The sequence below is a fragment of the Emericellopsis cladophorae genome (assembly GCF_022114955.1).
Source record: "Emericellopsis cladophorae strain MUM 19.33 chromosome Unknown NODE_4_length_1054762_cov_117_872525, whole genome shotgun sequence".
Lineage (NCBI taxonomy): Eukaryota > Fungi > Ascomycota > Sordariomycetes > Hypocreales > Bionectriaceae > Emericellopsis > Emericellopsis cladophorae.
The window spans coordinates 1,025,544-1,047,487 of record NW_026250929.1 but is presented as its reverse complement, the minus strand read 5'-3'; the positions used below and the strand labels follow the sequence as shown (position 1 = coordinate 1,047,487).

At 56.0% G+C, this 21,944-nt stretch overlaps 6 protein-coding genes across 6 annotated transcripts; 3 read left to right on the top strand and 3 right to left on the bottom strand.

Annotated features, from left to right (window-relative positions):
• Nucleotides 1–332: 332 nt before the first annotated feature.
• On the bottom strand, nt 333–965 carry J7T54_006729 (FAS1 domain-containing protein -like protein; the record flags this gene model as incomplete). Its single annotated transcript, XM_051503187.1, has 2 exons — nt 333–365; nt 414–965. 2 exons carry the CDS (start codon nt 963–965, stop codon nt 333–335), a joined length of 585 nt encoding a protein of 194 aa, XP_051365539.1.
• A 1,484-nt stretch (nt 966–2,449) lies between these two features.
• On the top strand, nt 2,450–7,312 carry J7T54_006728 (putative fumarate reductase-like protein; the record flags this gene model as incomplete). The annotated part of the gene is made up of 7 exons (XM_051503185.1): nt 2,450–2,483; nt 2,537–2,605; nt 2,660–4,429; nt 4,622–4,683; nt 5,181–5,411; nt 5,488–6,580; nt 6,858–7,312. 7 exons carry the CDS (start codon nt 2,450–2,452, stop codon nt 7,310–7,312), a joined length of 3,714 nt encoding a protein of 1,237 aa, XP_051365538.1.
• Nucleotides 7,313–10,063: 2,751 nt separating this feature from the next.
• J7T54_006727 (glucose transporter rco-like protein) lies at nt 10,064–12,040 on the top strand (the record flags this gene model as incomplete). The annotated part of the gene is made up of 4 exons (XM_051503184.1): nt 10,064–10,179; nt 10,379–10,654; nt 10,708–10,720; nt 10,814–12,040. The coding sequence occupies 4 exons, from the start codon at nt 10,064–10,066 to the stop codon at nt 12,038–12,040; spliced, it is 1,632 nt and encodes a 543-aa protein (XP_051365537.1).
• An 849-nt stretch (nt 12,041–12,889) lies between these two features.
• Nucleotides 12,890–14,785, bottom strand: J7T54_006726 (Transcription factor-like protein; the record flags this gene model as incomplete). The annotated part of the gene is made up of 3 exons (XM_051503183.1): nt 12,890–14,461; nt 14,518–14,674; nt 14,730–14,785. 3 exons carry the CDS (start codon nt 14,783–14,785, stop codon nt 12,890–12,892), a joined length of 1,785 nt encoding a protein of 594 aa, XP_051365536.1.
• Nucleotides 14,786–16,427: 1,642 nt separating this feature from the next.
• Nucleotides 16,428–18,505, bottom strand: J7T54_006725 (uncharacterized protein; the record flags this gene model as incomplete). The annotated part of the gene is made up of 8 exons (XM_051503182.1): nt 16,428–16,604; nt 16,676–17,149; nt 17,213–17,618; nt 17,673–17,793; nt 17,850–17,947; nt 18,000–18,082; nt 18,172–18,308; nt 18,409–18,505. The coding sequence occupies 8 exons, from the start codon at nt 18,503–18,505 to the stop codon at nt 16,428–16,430; spliced, it is 1,593 nt and encodes a 530-aa protein (XP_051365535.1).
• Nucleotides 18,506–19,133: 628 nt separating this feature from the next.
• On the top strand, nt 19,134–21,372 carry J7T54_006724 (uncharacterized protein; the record flags this gene model as incomplete). The annotated part of the gene is made up of 11 exons (XM_051503181.1): nt 19,134–19,288; nt 19,370–19,438; nt 19,517–19,619; nt 19,688–19,833; nt 19,900–20,043; nt 20,140–20,191; nt 20,269–20,469; nt 20,555–20,742; nt 20,822–20,885; nt 20,950–21,037; nt 21,095–21,372. The coding sequence occupies 11 exons, from the start codon at nt 19,134–19,136 to the stop codon at nt 21,370–21,372; spliced, it is 1,488 nt and encodes a 495-aa protein (XP_051365534.1).
• Between the last annotated feature and the right edge of the window lie 572 nt (nt 21,373–21,944).

Here is a 21,944-nt window from a genome sequence, read left to right as displayed (position 1 = left end):
GGAAGCGGGGAGGGGGGACATTGCATCGTGATTTGTTTGCCGGCCTTATGCGTGAGGACATCCGAAGCATGCTCGATAATGATACCATTGCAGCGGACCGGGGTCAGTCGAATGACGCCCGCGTCCACTGCCTCGTGCTGTTGTTTGATCTTCCCAGCCGTGACGTCTCTTGGAACAATCACTCGTAGGACCCAGCTCGGTACCATCACGGGAGCAAGCCACACCCCGACATTTTCACCTGGTGGCAGCCTTCATCTTTATACGCTAATTTTCCATGCAGTCGTATATACCCTGACCATGTTCACAACATAGCTCGTACAGGTTGTGTTCTATCAGACGTAGTTCAAGACGCCCTTCAATATCCACTGCATGGGTTAGCATTCTTTTTCAGTAAAACGATCATTAACACTCACAAGCTCGCCGTTGGCAACGCGACTGGCAACTTTCTCCACCTCAACGCCATCCGGCATCACCACACGCTTGCCGTCCTTCTCCTCCCACCACACCTCTCTACCCTTTCCGTTGTGGCCGCCGCTAACTGTCGTCGCCTTGCCCTCCCACGGACTCATCTGCACAAGATGTGCCTCGACGAGCCTCCTCAGATTGTTCTGCGCCCTCTTCCGTCCCCCCTCGCCCTCATACGACTTGACGTCCGCCTCTGGCTCCTCCCACGGTTTGCGCGGCAGCGCCTCAATGGCCGCATTAGACGGCGCGAGAATGGTCGTGTTTGTATTGAGGTCGAGGAGAAGCGAGGACGTCGACTCGTAGAGTCTCGAGAACGAGGAGAACGTGGTGAGGGATCGCTGGGTACCTAGAATGTCTCCTAGGGGCACTGCAGGCTGCGTTTGAGGAGTGGGGGCGTCGTCAGCAGGGGACATGATGGACGGGAGGATGCCTTGGAGACGGAGTTGAGGCAGTGAAAGGGCAGAGGTGAGCGTCAGCAATAATGGAAACACAGCCTTCATGGTGAAATGATTTGGCTTCGTGATGGCGCTGTCCTGTTTGTTGCTGAGTACAAACGTCACGGAAAAAAGCATCACGTCATAAGATTCAAGGTGGGATGCCGCAAGCCCACGCGCACGTGATTTGAAACATTTGCCAAGTTCTGCAAGTTCAAGTCAAGGTTGAGGTCGATCTATAAGGGCATGCATGAGTACATAATATGCAGACTGTTGGAAAATGTGTTACAGGCGCTGTGTTTGGCAGTGCAATGACCGGTGGCTGGTCGTGCTCATGAGTAATGAGCCTCTTCAGAAATAAATACAGGGTAGGCGGGAGCATTCAACGCGCAAGACCCGAGCCCAGCACGTGAAGACACCCACTCGGTGGGCGGCTTTTCACATGCAACGGCAATCAGACTTCGGACTCATGCAGAAGCGGATTCTGGGGAACCGGCCAATCAGAAGCCATGGGATTATGCTCACTCAGGCAAGTCAGGCGAGCAAGTGTCAGATGATCATCGAGCACTTTCACATGTGATGATGGTCGCCAATACAACCTTTGCGACAATTGAATACGTGCCTGTGCCTGAAATATCATCGCAGTTGTCCGATAGTGGGACAATAATCATAGCGCTCAACGTGGGCGAACACCAGCGGATACTGGCGGACACGGGCGGCTTTGACCCCGACGGACCTGCAAGCAGTTTCGGCGCAGCTCTGCGCGAGGGGCTGTCGGAACTGTCACCGAGACGTAAGGTACGGGGAACTGAGGCCACTGCTATCGCATGAGGAGAAGTTGGAGAAACGGCTTCGAGATCTAACCTGGAACAATGGACATCTCCAACGAGTTATTGATTTTGTGTTTGCTGATGTCTGCTATGCCTTTGGCCCCCGGTTGCGGAGGAATTCTGAAGCGGCTGCGTTCAACTGTACAGAAACGGCAACTGTCGCCGCAGGCTGCCTCGCACTGCAATGACCCGAAAGCGCAATTCAATGGCCATGTTACAACTACGGATACAAGGACCGCATTGGGCGACGACAACTTGTCCAAATTGAATGCTTTCGTGATGCTGTACAAATACGTAGAAGCAATATCTGTCTGTCTGACTGCATGAATAGCCGATTGCCGAGCGAGCAGGTATGCGGAAGGAGCTTCGAGCAAAGCACAGAGACAGGCAGGTGAGGGTGGGATGCTGGGCCTCGGCTGACCTAGAGACTGGCGGCGACTGGACAGGGAGCGACGTGGGACTGGGGTCCCCACAGTCGCGCCGCCGCTTCTCCATCTCACGTTCTCCAGCTGGACGCCGAGGCGAAGCCATCCATCCATCCAATCAATCCTCCACTGGGCCCTTTAAACTCTCGTCCGTGAATCGGCTGCTCATTGTCTCCCCATCTTTCTCTCCTTCATCTCTCTTCATCTTCCTCCCCAACTCAACTCCTCCCCCCAACCACCGCCTCTCTCTGTGATACCCTTCCCTTCTTTTCCTTTGCGCAGACACACAACCACAATGTCCAACAGCGTCATCGTCGTGGGCGGCGGCCGTAAGTCCACAGGACCCTCCCCACGTCGGACTGCCCAGCTGACAGACAACCAGTTTCTGGCCTCAGTGCTGCACACACAATCTACCTTGCCGGTGGCAACGTCACGGTCCTCGACAAGCAAGGTACGTTCGGCTCGGCGGACGATGGGAGAATGAGCTAGCGGCTGACCACACCAGGTTTCTTTGGCGGTAACTCGACCAAGGCCACCTCCGGCATCAACGGTGCCCTCACCCGAACCCAAGTCGACCACAAGATTGCCGACAGCGTCAAGCAATTCTACGATGATACCCTCAAGTCCGCTCGCGACAAGGCTCGCCCCGACCTGATCAAGGTCCTCACATACAAGTCCGCTGCCGCCGTCGAGTGGCTCCAGGACGTCTTCAACCTCGATCTCACGCTCGTCTCGCGTCTTGGTGGTCACTCGCAGCCTCGTACGCACCGTGGCCACGATGCCAAGTTCCCCGGTATGGCCATCACATATGCGCTCATGCAGCGCCTGGAGGACCTTGCCGAGAACGAGCCCGAGCGCGTCACCATCATTAAGAAGGCCCGAGTTGCCAGCCTGAACAAGGAGGGCAACAAGGTCACCGGCGTTACATATGAGCACAACGGCGAGTCCGCGTCGCTGGAGGGCCCCGTCATCCTGGCCACCGGTGGGTACGCCGCTGACTTTGGCGATTCCTCGCTCCTCAAGCAGCACCGCCCCGACACCTTCGGCCTCGCCACCACAAACGGCACCCACGCCACTGGGGATGGCCAAAAGATGGTCATGGCCATTGGCGGCAACGGTATTGACATGGACAAGGTCCAGGTTCACCCCACTGGTCTGGTCGACCCCAAGGACCCCGGCTCCAAGTGGAAGTTCCTGGCGGCTGAGGCCCTCCGTGGCGAGGGCGGTCTGCTCCTCAACGCTGACGGTGACCGTTTCTGCGACGAGCTCGGCCACCGCGACTACGTCTCGGGCATGATGTGGGACGAGAAGAAGAAGGACAAGTTCCCCATCCGCCTCATCCTCAACTCTAAGGCCTCCAACGTCCTCGACTTTCACACCCGCCATTACTCTGGCCGCGGCCTGATGAAGAAGATGACCGGCGAGGAGCTCGCCAAGGAGATTGGCTGCAAGCCCGATCACCTTCAAAAGACCTTCACCACCTATAACGCCATTGCCGACGGCAAGCAGAAGGATCCCTGGGGCAAGAAGTTCTTCCACAACCTGCCCTTTGACATCAACGATGACTACCACGTCGCCGTGATGGAGCCTGTGCTCCACTTCACCATGGGCGGCATCGAGATCAACGACAAGGCCGAGGTTCTCAACTCGGAACAGCAGCCCTTCGAGGGTCTATACGCCTGCGGTGAGCTGGCCGGTGGTGTCCACGGCGCCAACCGTCTTGGTGGCTCCTCGCTGCTCGGCTGCGTCGTGTACGGCCGTGTTGCTGGTGACACTGCCAGCAACTACCTCTTCCGCAAGGCTCTACAGGGCCAGACTGGCGCTGCCCAGCGTCTTGGCCAGATCTCCCTCCACCTCGACCCTTCGGCGCCTGGTAAGCTGACCGTCGAGTGGGCCAACGGCGGTGCCTCCGGTTCCGGCTCTGAGTCTCTCGCCCAGAAGGCCGCCACTTCCGCTGCAGGCCCCACGCCGGCCAGTGCCGATGGCGGTGCTGCTGCCAAGCCCAAAAAGCCCAGCGAGTTCAAGATCCCCGAGAAGGAGTTTACTCTCGAGGAGGTGGCCAAGCACAACACCAAGGAAGATCTTTGGGTCGTCGTCAAGGGCGTCGTCATGGATCTCACTAACTGGCTGGACGAGCACCCCGGTGGTCCCCAGGCCATCATGAACTTCATGGGACGCGACGCGACAGAGGAGTTTGAGATGCTCCATGATGACGAGGTGATCCCCAAGTACGCGCCGCAACAAGTCATTGGGCGGGTCAAGGGTGTCGAGCCAAGTTTGGAGTTCTAAGAAAAGGCCGGATCGAGATCGATACATGTAGGAGGGCTATCATGCCCCGGGTTCTTGGATAAGGGCGTTTGATGTATTGATAAATTGATGAATGCATGCAGCATTGCTTTGCCCCAATTACTGCTCATGTTCCAGTCGCGCATATGGAGGAGTAACACCGAGCTGTCTGACATTGCAGCAGAGTGTCCCCGGACGGCAGACATTGTCTTCGATATGCCTTCCTTCGTACACAAGCGGCCGGTTCTTTAACCTCACCAGCAACCTGACTCCACGCCCTTTTCTCTTGGAAACGGGCTTTGACAACTTTGTCGGACTTCAGATGAAGGACGTGCCAACTCCTCGATATTTCCATCTTCCTCTGTCCCGCCTCGTCGCATCGTTCAACCCATGCCTCGTTCGGCTATTTATACCATCCCGTTCTCCCCTTCCTCTCTTTCTTTCTCTTTCTCTCTTCTGCATCTCACTGATCATTCTCCAGGGCCTATTGGATCCTCAGCAACCCGATATAATATCCTCGGATCTCTTCATACCTCGCATCTACATCCTTCAAGCTTCCTACCAACATCGAGGCATACGTGCTAGCACGAACATCCATGACTTGTTGATCTCGACAAGCATTGTCGCATGAACACTTCTAATCCTGCGTATGGGTTCGCTCACCAATCTTTGTCAAGATGGAGGAGACATGTAGGCACCAGTGTACTCCGTCATGTACCATTCGCTGACCTCTTCTCTAGCTCCATTCGAAGGCTTTCTCACTCCGCCAGCCAGCCAGCCAGCCGGGTGGCTCGAATGGCCTCATTACTAGGGTGCACCAAGATGTGCTAGACATCATCGACTCACTCCGCTGTATTGGCCTGGAGCAATACGTCGACCTGCCTCAAATCATTGTCTGCGGTGATCAATCCTCCGGCAAATGTTCTGTGCTTGAGGCCATCTCGGGCCTGTCATTCCCATCCAAACAAGGCGTCTGTACACGCTTCGCGACCGAACTCAGCCTCCGCCCAAGCCCACGCAGCCGCGTCCAAGTCACAATCGTCGCAGGTCACAATCGTTCTGCCGCTGAAAGAAAGGCGCTCAAGTCCCTTCAGCAAACGGGCTAGCAAGAGCCCCGAGGATTTCGATTTGGGTACAGTCATCCGTGACGCGGAAAAGGCCGTGGGCCTGGGTGATACGAACAAGGGTTTCAGCAACGACACTCTCAAGGTGGAGATCTCTGCGCCAAACTTGAGTCGTCTCACCCTTGTCGACCTGCCTGGCTTGTTCGTGGCGGGCGACAAGCGCCAGAGTGTGGAGGATGCTCAAATCGTCCGTGAGCTTGTCATGTCGTACATGGAGAAGCCTCGGAGCATCATCCTCGCGGTAGTGTCTGCCAATGTGCGATTTACTTTGCAGTCTATCACGGAGCGTGCGCGTAAGGTAGATCCCGAAGGGGCGCGTACCTTGGGCCTCATCACGAAACCGGACAAGCTCGATCACGCATTCGAAGATGAGCAGACGTACATCACGCTGGCCGAGAATAAGGATGTCAACTTGCGTCTCGGCTGGCACGTTGTCAAAAGCAGGGACTGGAAGGACAGGAACATGACAGCGGAGCAACGAGACGGCTCAGAGAGACAGTTCTTCGAGGAGAGGAACTGGAACCGCTTGGATCCTGAACAACTTGGCGTCGCCAACTTGGTCGTGAGGCTGAGCAAGGTCCTCCGCCAGCATATCGTGTCCCAGCTCCCTCAGCTCCTCGACGAGATCGGCAAACGCATGGATGCGGTCAAAGGCCAGCTCGCAGGCTTAGGAGATGCACGAGCCACTGTTAACGACCAGCGCCGATACTCATGCCATGTCAGTGAGGCTTTCACCCATCTTGTCAAAGCGGCTGTTGATGGCGACTACACCAATCGAGCCTTCTTCCCTAATGAAGGGAAAGATGAGAACCGCCTCCGCGCACGCGTCGCCAGCCATCTTACAGCAATCGCGGAGAGTATGCAGCAGCGTGGCCGCTCTCACGAAATCTTTGATGAAGATGACCCAATGGCTAGTTCGCAGATGCAGAAACATAAGGACGGCGTGTCGCCTACTTTTGATGCCCCGGAAGCTATCTCACGCGGGGATTACATCCTCCATGTCCAGACGGTCTTGAGTAAGTGGCAAGGGGAGAGGGCTCCCATGTACCTACAATCCGCAGGTTATTGGAGACTTGTTTGGTAACCAGTGTAAGCCCTGGAACATTATGGCACGCGGAGTCATGGGAACTGTCTAGGAGGCAGTAAGGTCCGTGACTAGCAACGCCCTGCATGAATCGATGGATCGTGAAACGGCATCACGTGTTAGTCGCTTCTTGCTCTATCCAACTCTTGTCAAGCTCGAGAAAGGGGCTGACGAGAAGTTGACCGAGCTACTAATGCCTCACATCGAAGGCCATCCTATCACGCACAACCAGCACATGGCAAGGAACATTCAGAGGGCTCAAAACAACCGCAAGAGAAAGAGAACCGAGCATATCCTCGACGCCCATTTCCCGAACCACTCGAACTGGTCTAGCGGGTCGCTCACCAAAAAGACTCTCTTGTCCGCACTAAGCGCGGTCGACGACGACGCCGATATGGCCAAGCATGCGGCTGTCAGTGCCATTGGCACCATGGAGGCATACTACAAAGTCGCCCTCGAAAAGTTTATCGACGACGACAGCGTCCCCGCCATTGAAAATTGCGTCATGAAGCAACCCCCAACCATCCTGTCGCCGAACGCCATCTTTGACTTATCGGAGACTGCGGTCACAAAGTTGGCTGGGAGAGTGAAGAGTCCACTGCGAGGCGCGGCAACCTCCAGAACAAGCGCAACGCCCTTTAGCAAGGTCTACACAAGCTGCTGAGCTTAATGCTGCCTTTTTATCGGCGAGAGTCATCGGGCCTCACGGAAAGGGGCGCTTGTGACTCCGTGAAGGACGTTCTCTCCAGTCCAATAGCACCAGGAGTTTCTGAATTCGGATAAGGCAACTTGGCACTTGAATTCGGCGGACCAGTTTATTAGAAAGGTTCAGACCTTTCAATATGATGATTGCCAGTCAGTTGAGGCCTCAAGGGTGTCTCTGACTGCTAATTTAGACAGAAAGCTTTGCCCTTCCATCTTTCCAAACATGATGGCTCGAGGACTCGTCCGGGAGCTCCGGTCTTGACTAGCAACACCAGAGGCTGCAAGTTGTTTCGCACGTTATTAATCCACGACGATGGTAGTTTTCGCAGTTTATCATTCATGGTTACTGCAAGATACATGCGCTCAAAAGTCGTAGGTCAACTTAGACCAGTGGAGCGACATGGAACGGGAGCAAGACGAGGAAAGCAGCCTACCCTATGTCTGACAGTGTGCCTCAACAACCGCATTCGTCAGTCCGATTTCTGGCACTGCCTTACCAAAAAGATTCAGTTCTGATGTTTTGAACCGTTTTGCACACTGAGTTGTTAGTCTGGAACCAAGGGGGCGCAAATCAAACAGTCAGGTTATGTGATACCATCCATGAACTACCACAACCCACCGGCATGTACATATGTTTTTCTAAGTTTAACAACTGGGAAATTAGCGCCAGCGAAGCTTATACATGTGATCGTACCTGGACACTAGCAGGGACCGGCAAGAGCGGCGCCAGTATCTTCCTCACAACACGCCAAGTAACAAGAAGCTCTTGGCCAAGCCGTGAAGCACTCACCGATCGCCTTACAAGCACGTAACGTGCGCTTCACCTGGCGCAATCGAATGTCACCAAAGATGCATACCTAGGAAGCAGGGTAGCACCGGTAACAGCCACATATACTATTTTATCAGGGTCTGGACATGAAGCATCAGATCGCCATGATGCATGTGCGTTTCGATGGGGACCCGAGTTTGGTGCGTTGTGGAGCAGTGGAGTTTCCCCGCCATTCATTGCAGCCTTGGTCTGGGGGAATTGCCCGCACTGTATTTCAACTGCCGATATGGGAGGACTTACACAGTGCCGAGTCAAGTAGATCTGTGCCTATATTAATCACGCAAGAATTGGCGCTCGATGGCCGCGTAAGTCGAACTGAATTGTGTCCTCTGGCTGCTGCTTTGTACTCTCCATTTTTTGTCCCGTTACTCCCGCGTGAGATATGTCGCGTACTGTGCTGAAAATGCAGTGTCGTATCATAAAATAGACATCTGACAAGTGACCACCACATGGGAGGAACCGCGCAGCAGAGTCGATCACGGTTGTCGGCAACATGGTTGGGTTGCATTCAGAGGCGTGGTCCAGAACCTCGCGACAACGACTGTGCTTTTTCACGCTGACGGGCGCATTCCTGACAGTGCTACTACCGTTGACCAGCACGGTATGGCCTGCGTGCTGGGAGGGCTGCAGTCTAAAGGAAGGAGGAAGAGGCCAATCAGTCCGTCCAAGGCTCATCCCAATGAACTCGCTGATAAGACAGAGAGCAGTTGAGTCAGTGCCACCGAATTCCCTACCTATTGACGCGTACATGCAGGCATCATAGTAATGAGGTTGTGCGCCACGACCACTTGGCGTGTCAGATGGCGCGCCAGAACTCACGCTCCCAGCGTAAGACAGCCAAAGCGCTATCTAGGGATGATTGCAATCGAATTAGGCCAAAACCTGAGACAAGTCAGCTTCTATCAAGAGATACTCGATACTGTCCAGGTTAGCGTAGGTCTCATGATTAATGGCTGATGGTAGTGGCGGATGGCCGCCGCTGTCCCAGGATGTCGCCCAGCGTGGCATTTGGAATCGCACCCCTTGTGACTGAGATAGAGCTCTGTAAAAGAAAGGTGCTGTTCCCACCAATTGATGCCAGGGCCACAGCGATCTCCATAATGTCGGCGACGATGTGCGGAGTGATCCAAGATAATAATTATTGGTTGCTTGCTCCGACGCTCGCTCGCGCTCACCAAGGGATCTGGGGAAGACAGGCCAGTGCCGAAACGGGCAAGGTGGGAGAATTCTCAGTCAGAATGAGCCAATCACATGCACATACCGGAATGCCAGGTTGGAACGGCTGGATCGAGTCACCGCCCACAGGCTCCATCGCGTGACAGTCAGTGTGCGCTGGTCTGGTCAGACTCGACTCATATTAGACAGTGACTGCTAGAGCGATAATGTTGTGCGATGTCTTTGTTGAGTCTGCTTAGATTTGTCGAGGACTGCACGCACGGTCTAGGATAGTCAAAGACTCCGGAAATCCGAGCAGGCACCAAAGGTCCAAAGCCAAGTCAAGCCACGCAAATGGCTTGACTTCAGCTGGGGGCGCCAGCGGCCCACCCGGGGTCCATGTCCCCTGGAGCAAATGCCCCAGGCAACTAACCGACTGACTGACCATTCGGTCCAGTCGTTCCTGCCGTCCCATCCCGAATCACACTGACAAGTCCAGTCCTGTCCAGCCTTCAATCGCCAATCCGCCCACTCCATCACCATCTCCAGTCCCCTCTCCTCTTTCAACCCTGACAATTCCCACTCGTCGCCCACCGACCACTTTTGTCGTCCGACGCATCCTCCGGACCTCGACCAGACTCGAAACGAAGACTTTGTCTACTTCGCCACCGACGTGCTCGACGTAAACCTACCAACCGACCTGGATTGACGGACCCAAGCGACACCATGGCGATTGCCATGGGATGGCAAAAGCCCGACGATTACGCGGGCTCCTCAGCACCCGCCATCGTTCTCGGCATGTTTGTCGCTTGCGGCGGTGTGTTGTTCGGTTATGATACTGGGTAAGCTCACGACCCGATCCTTGCCAGTCGAGCGTCGATTCGATCCCCTCGTGCGTGTCCCGGATCGAACAATGTCCGGCCTTGGGCAAAGCAGCCAGCCTGCGATGCGGCGTACGGGGTATTATAGTGCCAGGGCACGCGCGACGCCCCGAGCAGTTAAACTTTGCCGGCAACCACGTGGCTAACGCGAATTTTCCAGGGCGATAAACGGTATCATGGCCATGCGCGCATTCAAGGATCAGTTTGGAACCGTAGAATGTCTGGATAGGACGAATCAGCTGGATATATGCACAGACGACTCAGCGATTCTGGTCGCCATTCTCAGCGCAGGGACTGTCATTGGAGCCCTACTTGCTGCACCCTCGGCCGATTCACTTGGACGACGAAATACACTCTTGATTTCTGTGGGCATCTTCTGCGTTGGTGCGATATGCCAAGTCTGTGCCTCGGCCTTGCCGATGATGCTGGGCGGACGGTATGTATTGGGCAGGACAAGGCACGTGCAAATGATGACTGACGACATCCTAGAATGTTGGCAGGTGTAGGTGTGGGCTCGATTTCAGTCATCGTTCCCTTATACTTATCGGAAATGGCACCGAAATGGGTCCGTGGAACTTTGGTGTGCGCCTACCAGCTATCCATCACCATTGGTCTCTTTGGCGCATCGATTGTCAATATCCTCACTGAGAGCATGGAGACCTCGGCTGCCTATCGCATTCCGCTGGGTTTGCAGTTCGTGCCAGCACTGGCCTTGACCGGCGTATTCATCTTCCTACCCGAAACTCCACGGTTTCTCATCATGAAGGGTCGTCACGAGCTTGCGGGTCAATCACTCAGCAGACTGCGACGCTTGGATATGACACACCCTGCCTTGGTGGATGAGTTGCAGGAGATCACAGCCAATCATCAGTATGAGATGTCACTCGGAGCTGATGGCTATCGCGATATCTTTCGCAATTCTGCTCACCTGCGGCGACGGACACTGACTGGCTGTGCCCTTCAAATACTGCAACAACTTACTGGCATCAATTTCATCATGTACTACAGTACGACCTTCTTCGACGGTGCAGGGGTGCAAAGCCCCTATGCCAAAGCGCTTATCATGAACGCCATCAACGTGGCTTCCACGTTCCCCGGACTCCTCGTTATCGAGTCGTGGGGCCGTCGAAAACTGCTCATGGTAGGGGCAGCCGGCATGGCGACCTGCCAGTTGCTCATGGCCACTTTCGCTGCGGCTGCCGGCAGGGATTTACAGGAGGCTGCGCAGATGATATTGATTGTTTTCTGTGCCATCAACGTCTTCTTCTTCGCGGCATCGTGGGGTCCGGTGGCGTGGGTGGTCACGTCTGAAATTTATCCTCTCAAGGTCCGCGCCAAGGCGATTTCTGTGTCGACAGCATCCAACTGGCTGTTCAACTTTGCCATCGCCTATTCAAGCCCCTACATGGTAGGCAATGGGCCCGGTCACGCCGATTTTGGATCCAAAATTTTCTTTATTTGGGGCGCTTTTTGCCTAGTGGCGGTATTCTTCGTCTGGTTCATGGTATACGAGACAAGCAAGATCAGTCTGGAGCAGATTGACGAGATGTACGAGCGCGTGCCGCACGCATGGCGCAGCAAAGATTTCGAGCCGAGCTGGAGCTTCCAGCAAATGGTGGACGAAGGGTGGTCGCCGAGCGCTCGCCCCTCGTCGCAGCACGAACTGCAGTCAACAGAATCGCAAGCCAGCGGCGAAACGACGCTGGGTGATGCTGCATCATCAGCAACCGCCAACCATAGCGAGGGCTCATCAAGCAACGATAACAGACCCCCCGAAAACAAAAATCAACCGGTCATGGCGCAAGTCGATTTTAGCTACTAGCCCGCCCGGAGCTGTCTGTACTATGTTACTGCTTTAATGACGGATGTCTTCGCCCATTGGGATTTAATAGCGTTGGAGTTTTCGCGGGACGGAGTTTTGAGGGATTGGCCTCCGGATTTACTGACTTGGGAATGCCATTGTTGACAAGACATGTCGTGAGCATAAATACCCTGGGGGGGAGGAGTTTTAATGGTGCACCCCGATATTACGAACCATGATTTCATTTGAGCTTGGATGTACTACAAGTGCGCGGACGCAGACTTTGATGTCGTGATGGCTCTGTTCTTCAATCAAGTCCGGTCCACCTGCGGCTGTCCACGTACCAACTCAAGAGTGTGTGCGCAAGCCTGGACTTCTCGTGGCAAGTGCAGGGGAAGTTTTAAGAATGGTCACTTATAGAAACTTATCGGCAAGGTAAGTACTTGAAGAGAAAGGAGACTGCATTCATTCATTGCAATTTGACCATTCAATTCGCTAGTGCCGATCCCATAAGGAAACCCCGCGACCATGAACCCGTAACGCCAGAACGCCGCCATTATGCTATGCCTGTCGATGTCGGCCGTTGGTAGTGCCAACCAAACTCCAAAAGCGTTTCGATAATTCCATCATGCTAAAGGGGCAAAAAAAAAAACCTATCCAATTGTAATAAGTATGTGTTGACAAATTGGACCCGTTCCAGAGCAAGTAAATGCGCACGAACTGAACCCCGACTGAGCGTGAACATCGCTCGTCCAACCAAACGCCAGCGGCAGGGCGCACTGCTCACATACAAGAATAGATGACAAAGTCGCAAGAAAAGTGGTATCTCTGCAGAAGGAGCAAAAAAGACGAAAGGACGGGAAGCTGAAGTTATTCTACCTTGACGCGCTTGACCTCACCGGCTGCATCTGTGCCTTCACTGCCTTCATTCTCGGCAAGCTCCGGGCTCTTGCGCTTGTTGGCGCCAGCGGCCGTCGTAGCATTGTCGTCTCGGAGAAAGCTGGGACCAGGGGGTCCTACAGGCGTCGCAAAGTTCAGTGGGCTCGGCAGCGTGTTGCTGTCGGATGCTCGAAAATTCCAGTCGTTGTAGAAGCTACTAGGGCTGGGCAAGAAGTTGTTACTGATAAAATGGGAGGGGAGTGCAGAAGCTGGTGTCTCGGCATTGATGTTCTGCTGAGGAAGAGGCTTCGCAAAGGGGTTTGGTGGGCCAGTTGCGCCGGCAGACAGTAGACCTGGCCCGGCTGAAGGCGACGGGGCGGGCAAGACAATGGAGGAATTCGAGTTCTGCCGTTGCTGACCAGGGCGCGTCTCCGCCTTGGGCGAAGTCGATTCGGTTGCGCTACCCGGTTCGGACCCTTCGTCTGGGATTTGCACAGTGAGACGGGGGCCGCGAGGTCGCTGTCCACCGGCCGAGCCGTTAGTCTGGAAACTGGTGGATCGCGATGGCGGCGTGAAGGTGGTCTCAGGCACAGGACCGACGGAAGCACGCACCTTACTTTGAGGAGGCGAGACTGTGCGCGCGCTTGCAGTCATATCTGTAGAGTGAGGTCGGCTTGTCGGCACCGTGGCCAAGCCATTCTCGGTTTTGATGGATTCGGGAGCGAACGCCGCAAGATGTTGAGACAGCATGGACCGGTTTTCCTCAACAGGGGTGAAGATCGAGTGTCCTTTGCGGTGAGGAAGTTTTCTGATGGCAGAATCGGTGTTGAGCAGGGGCGGCTGAGGACGTTCCTGCGACTCAGTCTTGGGACGGACCGGAGGTGGCGGCTGAGGGTCATGGGGCCGAACGCTGGGCTGGGGAGACTTGGTGGGAACCTGAGGGACCGCCTGGTGTTGGGGTTGACGGGGCGAAGGGTCGGCACGAGCAGCAACTGTCTGGGAAGGAGGCTGCGTGTACATGGGAGGGGCGGAGGGACGACGCTCCTCCATGTAGGCCTGGGGCGCCTGTTGTTGAGGCTGTTGCTGCGGTGGGTACGTGTAGTGGTGAGGAGCAGCAGGTGCATGCTGGGGCATGAGATGCTGCTGGTGCTGGTGCTGGTGCTGGTGCTGCTGATTCTGTTGCTGGTTGTAGATGGGCGGTGTCGGCATGTACGTCATCCCACCAGGAGGGCCCTGGGCCATTATGCTAGGCGTGGCGCGCCGTCCATCATTGCGTGACAATGGTCTCGAAATGCTGCCCTGAGGCGTGTGGCCACGCTGGTGGTGTGGATGACCTGGGAAGACGGCGCCGTTGGGAATGGGCGGCGATGCAGATGCAGTATGGTTTCGCATTTGCGGAAAGGGAACTTGAGGGCCTTGGGCATGGTAGCTTGCGTTGACCATATGGTTTTGATCGAGATTCTCGGAAGCTTGAGGGGGACTGCCGTCGGCCTCTTCTTCATCGTCGTCGTCGTTTCCGCCGTTGAAGTCGGCAGGGCCTTTGTGTTCGTTGGGTCCACCATGCTGCCATTATTGTCAGTATCGGGAGCCAGTATCGCATCGTGCCGGGGCGCACTTACGAATTGGTACCGCGCAATCAGGTCGCGCATATCGTTCGACGAGTACTCGTACAGCTTCTTGTTGTTGCCAAATACGAAGACGGCGACATCGACCGAGCAAAGGACAGAGAGCTCATGGGCCTTTTTGAAGAGACCGCCTTTTCGCTTTAGAAACGTGCTGGTCTGAATTAGCATTCGTCTGGTGGTGGTAGCGCCACGGGCGCAAGACATACACTGAGCGGTTGCGGTCATCCTTGATCGCCTTGATTTCGATCTTCCGACGACCCATGATTGCGCTTCTCGCGTATGCTCAAATTACGCGTTCACTGGCGTCCGGATCGTGTAGGCGATGGGTCCAGGCGTGGTGACGAAGGTGGCGTGTTGCGCCCGATTGTCGCAAGTGTCGCAAATGAGAGAGGGACAGACGGAGAGACAGGCTATAGTGTGGCAGACGGCCAATAGCTGATACCGGGTCGTCGCCGGTATATCAAGTGAGGGTATCCCAAGCACAAGACAAAGGAGACCTAGGACAGACAAGGAAAAGCAAAGACGAAAAGGAAGAGCTTTCGCGGTTGATGCTGACGGTGATAATGGAGGGGCCGAAAGATTTTAGCTCGAGGAGGGACGAGGACCCCTTATGTCTTGGTCGTCGCGTAGCCGTTCGGCAGCTACCCAAGTAGCTATGGCGTCGTAGAGACGTGCGGATCGTGTACGGATGCGTAGTGTAGTATAGATGCGTGCTGCGTGGTGGTGGTGGTGGTGGTGCAGCAGGTCGACGGGGCTGAATCTGGCGTTGTGTGATGCTAATAATAGACGATATCGTGTCTGTCGAAGACTGGAGGAAGAGGGAGGCCCAAAGAACGGGCGACGGGCGGGAACTCGAGCTGCTCGCAGAGAAATGCTCAGGCTGACTGCCTTGCGGGAATAAGCGGGTCAATGTGCACTGCTACGCCAATCACATGTAAGCCCGCCTAGCTGAGCGTCGCACCTGCCATTTGATCTACATGTACACTACACCCCTTGAACTAGAGGTGGAATGATGTTCTCCCTCGACGTTGCGCGCTCAATGACGAGACCTCAAGCTTCAATGTCCCTGAGAACCTCAAGCCCAGTCATTGCACACTCTACGCCTGAGCCCAAGCTTGGTTCCCCTGCGCCCAGACTCGATGCGATGCCGTCCTGCACGAACAGGTCTGAGCAAGCGCACTATCCCCGCGAAATGTGGCAGTGCAATCTGAGACGACAACTGACATCGACTCAGGCGCGCGACCCACGAAATGCCGGCCATGGCAGCGACTATTCCGCGAGATAACCACAATTTCTACATGTCGCTTCGAAGACTGACGGGCCCGTCATCGTCGTACAGGGCAGGATGTAGTAGGTAGGTAGCGCACAGGTTCATGTCATCATTGCACTTGCGCGCACAGCCCGTGATCACCATCACACAGCAGGCTGACGAAGTCATTCCTTACTCTGACGTTGACTTGTGTGCATCTGTCTCTGTCCCAAAATCCGCTCCTAGATACTACTAGCTCCGGGTTCCCGCACAGCAGATGGAGCTCATCGTATAGGCGACAAGGGTTGCGGTCAACACGCGGAAATCATGCATCACTATCACACCTATTGGTCGGCTGTCAGACCACTCACGATTTCAGCCCTACACTACGTAGGATAATATCATAGCCTTGGCCTGTGATGATTCGTCTGCCAAGAAGCCCTGCCAGCCGATCAGGGAGCCCCACTGTAATTAAGCTATGGCCCCTCCCGTCCCGTCCTTCTATCTATATTTAGTCCACGGTTCAAATGTCGGAGACCGATGAACCAGACACTGACAATGGAAAAGATATGTGGCCAGTCTGGGCAGTGAAGAAATGACCCCCCCGCCAGTTGTTGGCTCAACTCTCCCGAGGACCTGCAAGTACATCCTTGGCCTACACAAGTCTTTTTTCCGGTGAAAGAACAGACAGCACCAAGCAGAGCCCTCCGAACGCGAGGCACAGGACAAAAGATGCCCTGAAGCCGTCGACGTAGGCATCAATGACAAGGTTACGAATCTCCTCCGGCTGCCGCCAGATGGACGTGACATCCCCGAGCACCCGTCGCATGATCTTTCCAGGAATGCTTAGTCAGCAACGAGACCACATGGAGAGCGAGTGACGGCTGGAGGTGACAAACTTACCTCGCCGCCGCGGGGAATGCCCGGCCGTATCAGGCGGTGCACAAGCCCGCGGGAGACGTGCGCCTGGAACAGAGCGCTCACGCCGCAGATGCCGGCCACGCCGCCGAAGCTGCCGCTCAGGTACAGACCGGACCCGGCAATGGCCATGTCCGCCTCCGACACGCCGGCGGCCACGACAACAAAGACGACCGAGTGCGCCATGGCCGTTGCCACGCCGCCGGGGAACACGAGGATGGACTGCCAGCCGCCAGGGTTCCGGCCCGTCCAGACCAGCAGGAGGAGAGAAAAGCACAGCATAGAGCTCAGCGCGGACAGGAAAAGCAAGTACTTGGTGCGGCCGTACCGGCGGATGAGCAGGCCCGTGGCCAGGCCGCCCGCCGTGTTCCCGAGGACCGACGGGACCATGTAGGTTCCCGCCTCGGCGGTGCTGGCGCCTTTGGCCACTTGAAAGTAGAGCGGTGTGAGGAACATGACCTTGGTGGACGGTGAGCTCGGGCCTCGCACGCAGAGCAACTAAGGAAGCAAAGAGGGACGTACAGCAGTCTGCGAGGCGTTCTGCAGCGCCAGACCAAGGTATGACACCAGCACGGCCCGGTTGGAGAGCAGGCGCAGAGGGAAGATTGGTTCCGCAGCGTACCTCGTTTCCACGAGGCTGAAAAAAAGGCCGCTCAGCAGAGCGACAAGGAGAAGCACGAGCGTCGTCGGGGACAGCCACGCAAACTCGGTGCCGCCCGCATCCAGCACAAAGAGGATGGGCAGTATCGTGGTGCTGAGAAGCAATGCTCCCCCAACGTCCACCCGCCTCAGCTTGGAGACGAGCGTGCCCTTGACGTTGTGCAGGCTGTCATCGGGTGATTCTGTACGACTCTCCGCAGGCAGATGGAGCTTCCATGCAACAAGCGCCATGCCAATCAGTGTGATGGGTGCTTGGCCCGCGAGCGTGCTAGACGCGACGTTTTGTTAGCCGGCCGATGTGCAAAGAGTCAGGGCAGCCTACCTTCGCCAGCCGATGGTGTCCGCTAGCAGGCCGCCGATGGCACCCCCGGACGACCTCCCGACTGTCTGCACCACGTTTATATAGCTTCTGTAAGAGGCCACGTCCCTCATGGGACAGATGTCTATTTCCCGCAGTCAGTGACAAGGGGTGCAGACGCAGGCATGGGACGTTCCTCACCAGTGATCAGAATGGACACGAGACACACCATGCCGGCTCCACCGACGCCTTGTAGGGCTCGTGAGGCAATGAGCTCGCCCATGGACCGGGATATCCCGCTGTGATGCGCTTCACGTCAGAGATGGACCTCTTCTGCCGGGAGAGACATACCATAAGCCGCTGCCCACCGCGAATAGCGCATAGGATACCTGCAAGAGAGCTTTGCGCCCAAAGATGTCACTCAGCTTGCCGTACTGTGTTGTGCCGTGGTCAGCCGCCCACTGCTTTCCAGCGATCTTGCCTTTCCCATCTGTCTCTCGGCTGTGGGCTGGACTCAACTAACAAGGGGTTGGGCGACGCACATGGCCAGCATGTAGCTCGAGAGCAGCCAGCTGGCCTTGTCAAAGTCGTTGAACTCGGAGGCGATGGGGGCATACGTGGCCAAGACTAGCGAGGTGTCGGCCTGGGAGACGAAGACGCCTGGTGGCCCAGAGGTTAGGACCTGGTCGTTTGAGCTGTTGCTCAGAGGGACTTGACTTGCCAATGAAGAGAACGGGTAGCACCGACCAGATTGATGGACTCGAGCTGCCGCTGTCGGTCGAGGCGGTATCGGTATCGTCGCTCGTCACCTCGGGATCTTGAGTCTCCCTCAGGAGCGGTGTTGTCTCTGATGCCATGCTGTCTGATTCTCCGGACTCGATCAAGTCTTTTGCAGTATCCAGCAAGCCTCTCCTTGTTCCGGCTCTAACCTCGTTGCACAACGCCCGCCGTTTTCAAGACATGAATGATGCGACCCCTTTGCTCTCACGACTCTCACGTGATGCAGCCACGATCCAGTAATTGACCATGATCCTGCATACTTTGACGCGAAAGATCCTCCGCAGAGTCATGATAGTCTTGGGGCCCCCGCGAGCTAGCAGAGTCATGGTGGCGTCTTCTCCGCATACCCCAGAAAGAGAGTCATGTTAGTTTCCAGCGGATCCCCGGAACCGAAGAACCGGGTCCAGACTCCAGTGACTCCAGTCTCGACTCTCGACACCTTCACCTCCCCCGCCCTTTGGAGAGCTGCAGAAAGGGAAACGGAACCCTGGATTCGGATGGTCCCATCCGGAGAGCAGCGACAGATCCAAGTACACTCTGACAAGACAATGGAGGGCGACGCATCAGCCTAGCGGCCGCGTATGTGGCTTTCATTTCGTGATAAGAGGCCAAGGTACAGCCGAAAAAGATTGCGAGACTCAGCTTCTCGTCCCATTCCACGTATCCATCAGAAAGAACTACTCGGATACAAGATAAATCACCAAGATGACAGGAGCCCCGCCCAACGGACCTCAGGAGGTCGGCGACAAGCACAACAATACAGTCATGTGCGACGTCCACGGTGAACCCGCGTCCGTCTTGCACGTTGATTATCAGGAGGTTGAATGGACGGCCAGCGAGGAGAGCAAGCTGGTCCGCAAGTACGTGTCTGCCCTGTCCCTGCCAACGTATCACGCAGAGGAGGTGCGTCTCCTGTGTTCAATGTTGACTTTTCGGCACAGGCTCGATTGCGTGGTGATGCCGCTCCTCGCCGCGGGCTTCTTCGTCCTTCAACTTGATCGCGGAAACATGTGAGCCTCTCTGTCTTTCTTCCTTCTCCCTGCTGCCCCGGCCCCTTACAGAACAAAGCGCTCACTCGATATGTTCAGCGGCAACGCTGTGACCGACTTCTTCTTTGAAGATGTCGGCGTCACGCAATTCGAGTTCAACGTGGGCAACCAGCTCATGTATCTCGGCGTCACCCTCTTCGAGGTAACAAGGGCCCCCATAGCCCCACGGCCATCACTAGCGGGCGTGTAGCTGACGTGAAGTGCCGGTAGATCCCAAGCAACCTGGTCCTCTACCGAGTCGGCCCCGCGGCCTGGATCGGCTGCCAGATCTTTGCCTGGGGTATGGTGGCCACCTTTCAAGCTTTCATCAAGGGCCAGGGGCCGGGCGCCTACATGGCTACCCGCTTCCTCCTAGGGTATGTCAACGTCTTGAGAGCACAATGCGCTGTCCCCAGGCTAACGTGTGGATGTGACGAGCGCAGGGCGTGCGAGTCTGGGTACATCCCTGCTGGCCTCTTCACCATTTCCCGCTTCTACACGACCTCGGAGACTAGCAAGCGGTTTGGCTGGTTCTTCTTTGGAAACATGCTCGCAAACGCGTGCGGTGGCCTCATCGCCTACGGAATGTACGTGGACACATCGGGGCGGATCCTCTGTGACAACCGCCCCCTCCCCCCCGACGAGAAACACGCGTGGCTAACGTGAGCCTTGCACATGATCAGCCTCCACATGCGAGGGATCGCTGGCCTCTCCGGATGGCAGTGGATGTTTATTGTACGTCAGCGAGTGTGCCTATCCTTGGGCGAACCGTACCCTCGAGACGTCTCAGCTGACATGATGGCGGGTGACAGATCGAGGGCCTTCTTACCGTCATCGTGGCGGCGCTCTTCCTGATGCTATTCCCTCGCTCGAGTCAGAGGCCCACCTCGCTGCTCGGCATTTCCTTGTTCAACGAGCGAGACGCACGCATCCTCACGGCGCGTGTGCTGCGGGACGATCATACAAAACTCCAGGCCAAACAGCACGTGTCGCGGGACGAGTTCAAATCAGCCGTGAGTAGTAGTATCCCCCCCTAGCCCTGAGCCCTGAGCCACCGGCCTAGCGGGACCATTGCTGACCGCACACGCGCGCGACCAGATGACCAACTGGCGATCCTTGGGCCATATCTTGGTCGCCATCTGTTGCCTCTCTTCGCAGACCTCGCTCTTCACCTACGCCCCCTCCATCGTCGCCTCGTACAACTACGGCAGGCTGCAGTCCAATGCACTGGTCTCCGTCGGCTACTGGATCCTGATTCTGACCACCCTCTCCTGGGGCTACATTGCGTGAGTACCTACCTCATCTTGGCGGCCGAGTGATGCGGCGTGAGGCCAGCATAGCCCAGGGTCTGACAATTCCATCTAGCGACAAATGGGGCCGCCGCGGGCCCATGGTTCTACTGGGTGTGACGATTGGCTGGATCCTCGTGGTGAGTTATCCATCCCCGTTGGTCGACGTGGATGTATTGAATCTATGCTAAGCCCGGCTCTCAGGTCGCCAATCGCTCCATTATCGACACGGGCAGCAACAGCTCCAAATACGCTGTACTCGTGCTGATCATCGGGACTAGTTTCAACTGGCGTACGTGCATTCCATGCCATCTCACAGCATAGTCTGAGCGCTAACGTATCATGAAAGATCCCGTCAACGGCTCCTGGATGTCGCTCAATGCCCGCTCCGCCGGCGAGCGGTCCGTCAGCATGGCTCTCTTTGTCATGAGCGCCAACTGCGCCGGCATCGTCGCCAGCCAGATCTTCCAGGCCGAGGACAGTCCCCAGTACCGCACGGCCTGGACGGTGGTTCTGTCGCTCTCGACCGTCGGGCTGGTCGCGTGCTGCCTCACCAACCTGCAGTACTGGGTTCTCAACCGCCGGAACCGGAAGAACGGCGTCGAGACGTTCATCTACAAGACCTAAGGGAGGCGGTCATGGCGATGCAGATGGTCAAACGTGGAACGGCAAGCGATCCTGCTTCGGGTTGTGGTGGAGGCTGTGCACTGGAACTGGGAAGGCATTTGGGCAGTACAGGGGGACCTTGGTCTTTCTCTGCTCGTTCAAAGTTGAATAATGTGAATTTGATTTCGGTCCTCGGAGTATTTTGACGTGCTATCGACTCGGTACTATCGTGACTACAGCATCCAGTCTCTTGCAGCCTGCATGTACTCATAACAAGAAGGAAGGAGGAAGGAAATGATGTGCTAGGCACTGTGCAGGTTCTCATCATGATGTTGAGCAACAACAGATCAGAAGAGCAAGAATGAACATTCACTATCTGAAGCAGATGCTGATGCTAAGAAAAGAAGAAGAACGCTATAGCGCGCGAACGTGCTCCCTTTTGAGGGCAGCTATGGGCCGAATGTGCAGCCTGACACACAGCACTCATTGTCTGTCTCCATGCGACCTTGCACACACTGAGCCGAGCACAAAGAGTACTAGCCGGATGTTGATGAGACTGGAATGCTAGCCCCTGGAATAGTCCCAGAAAATAC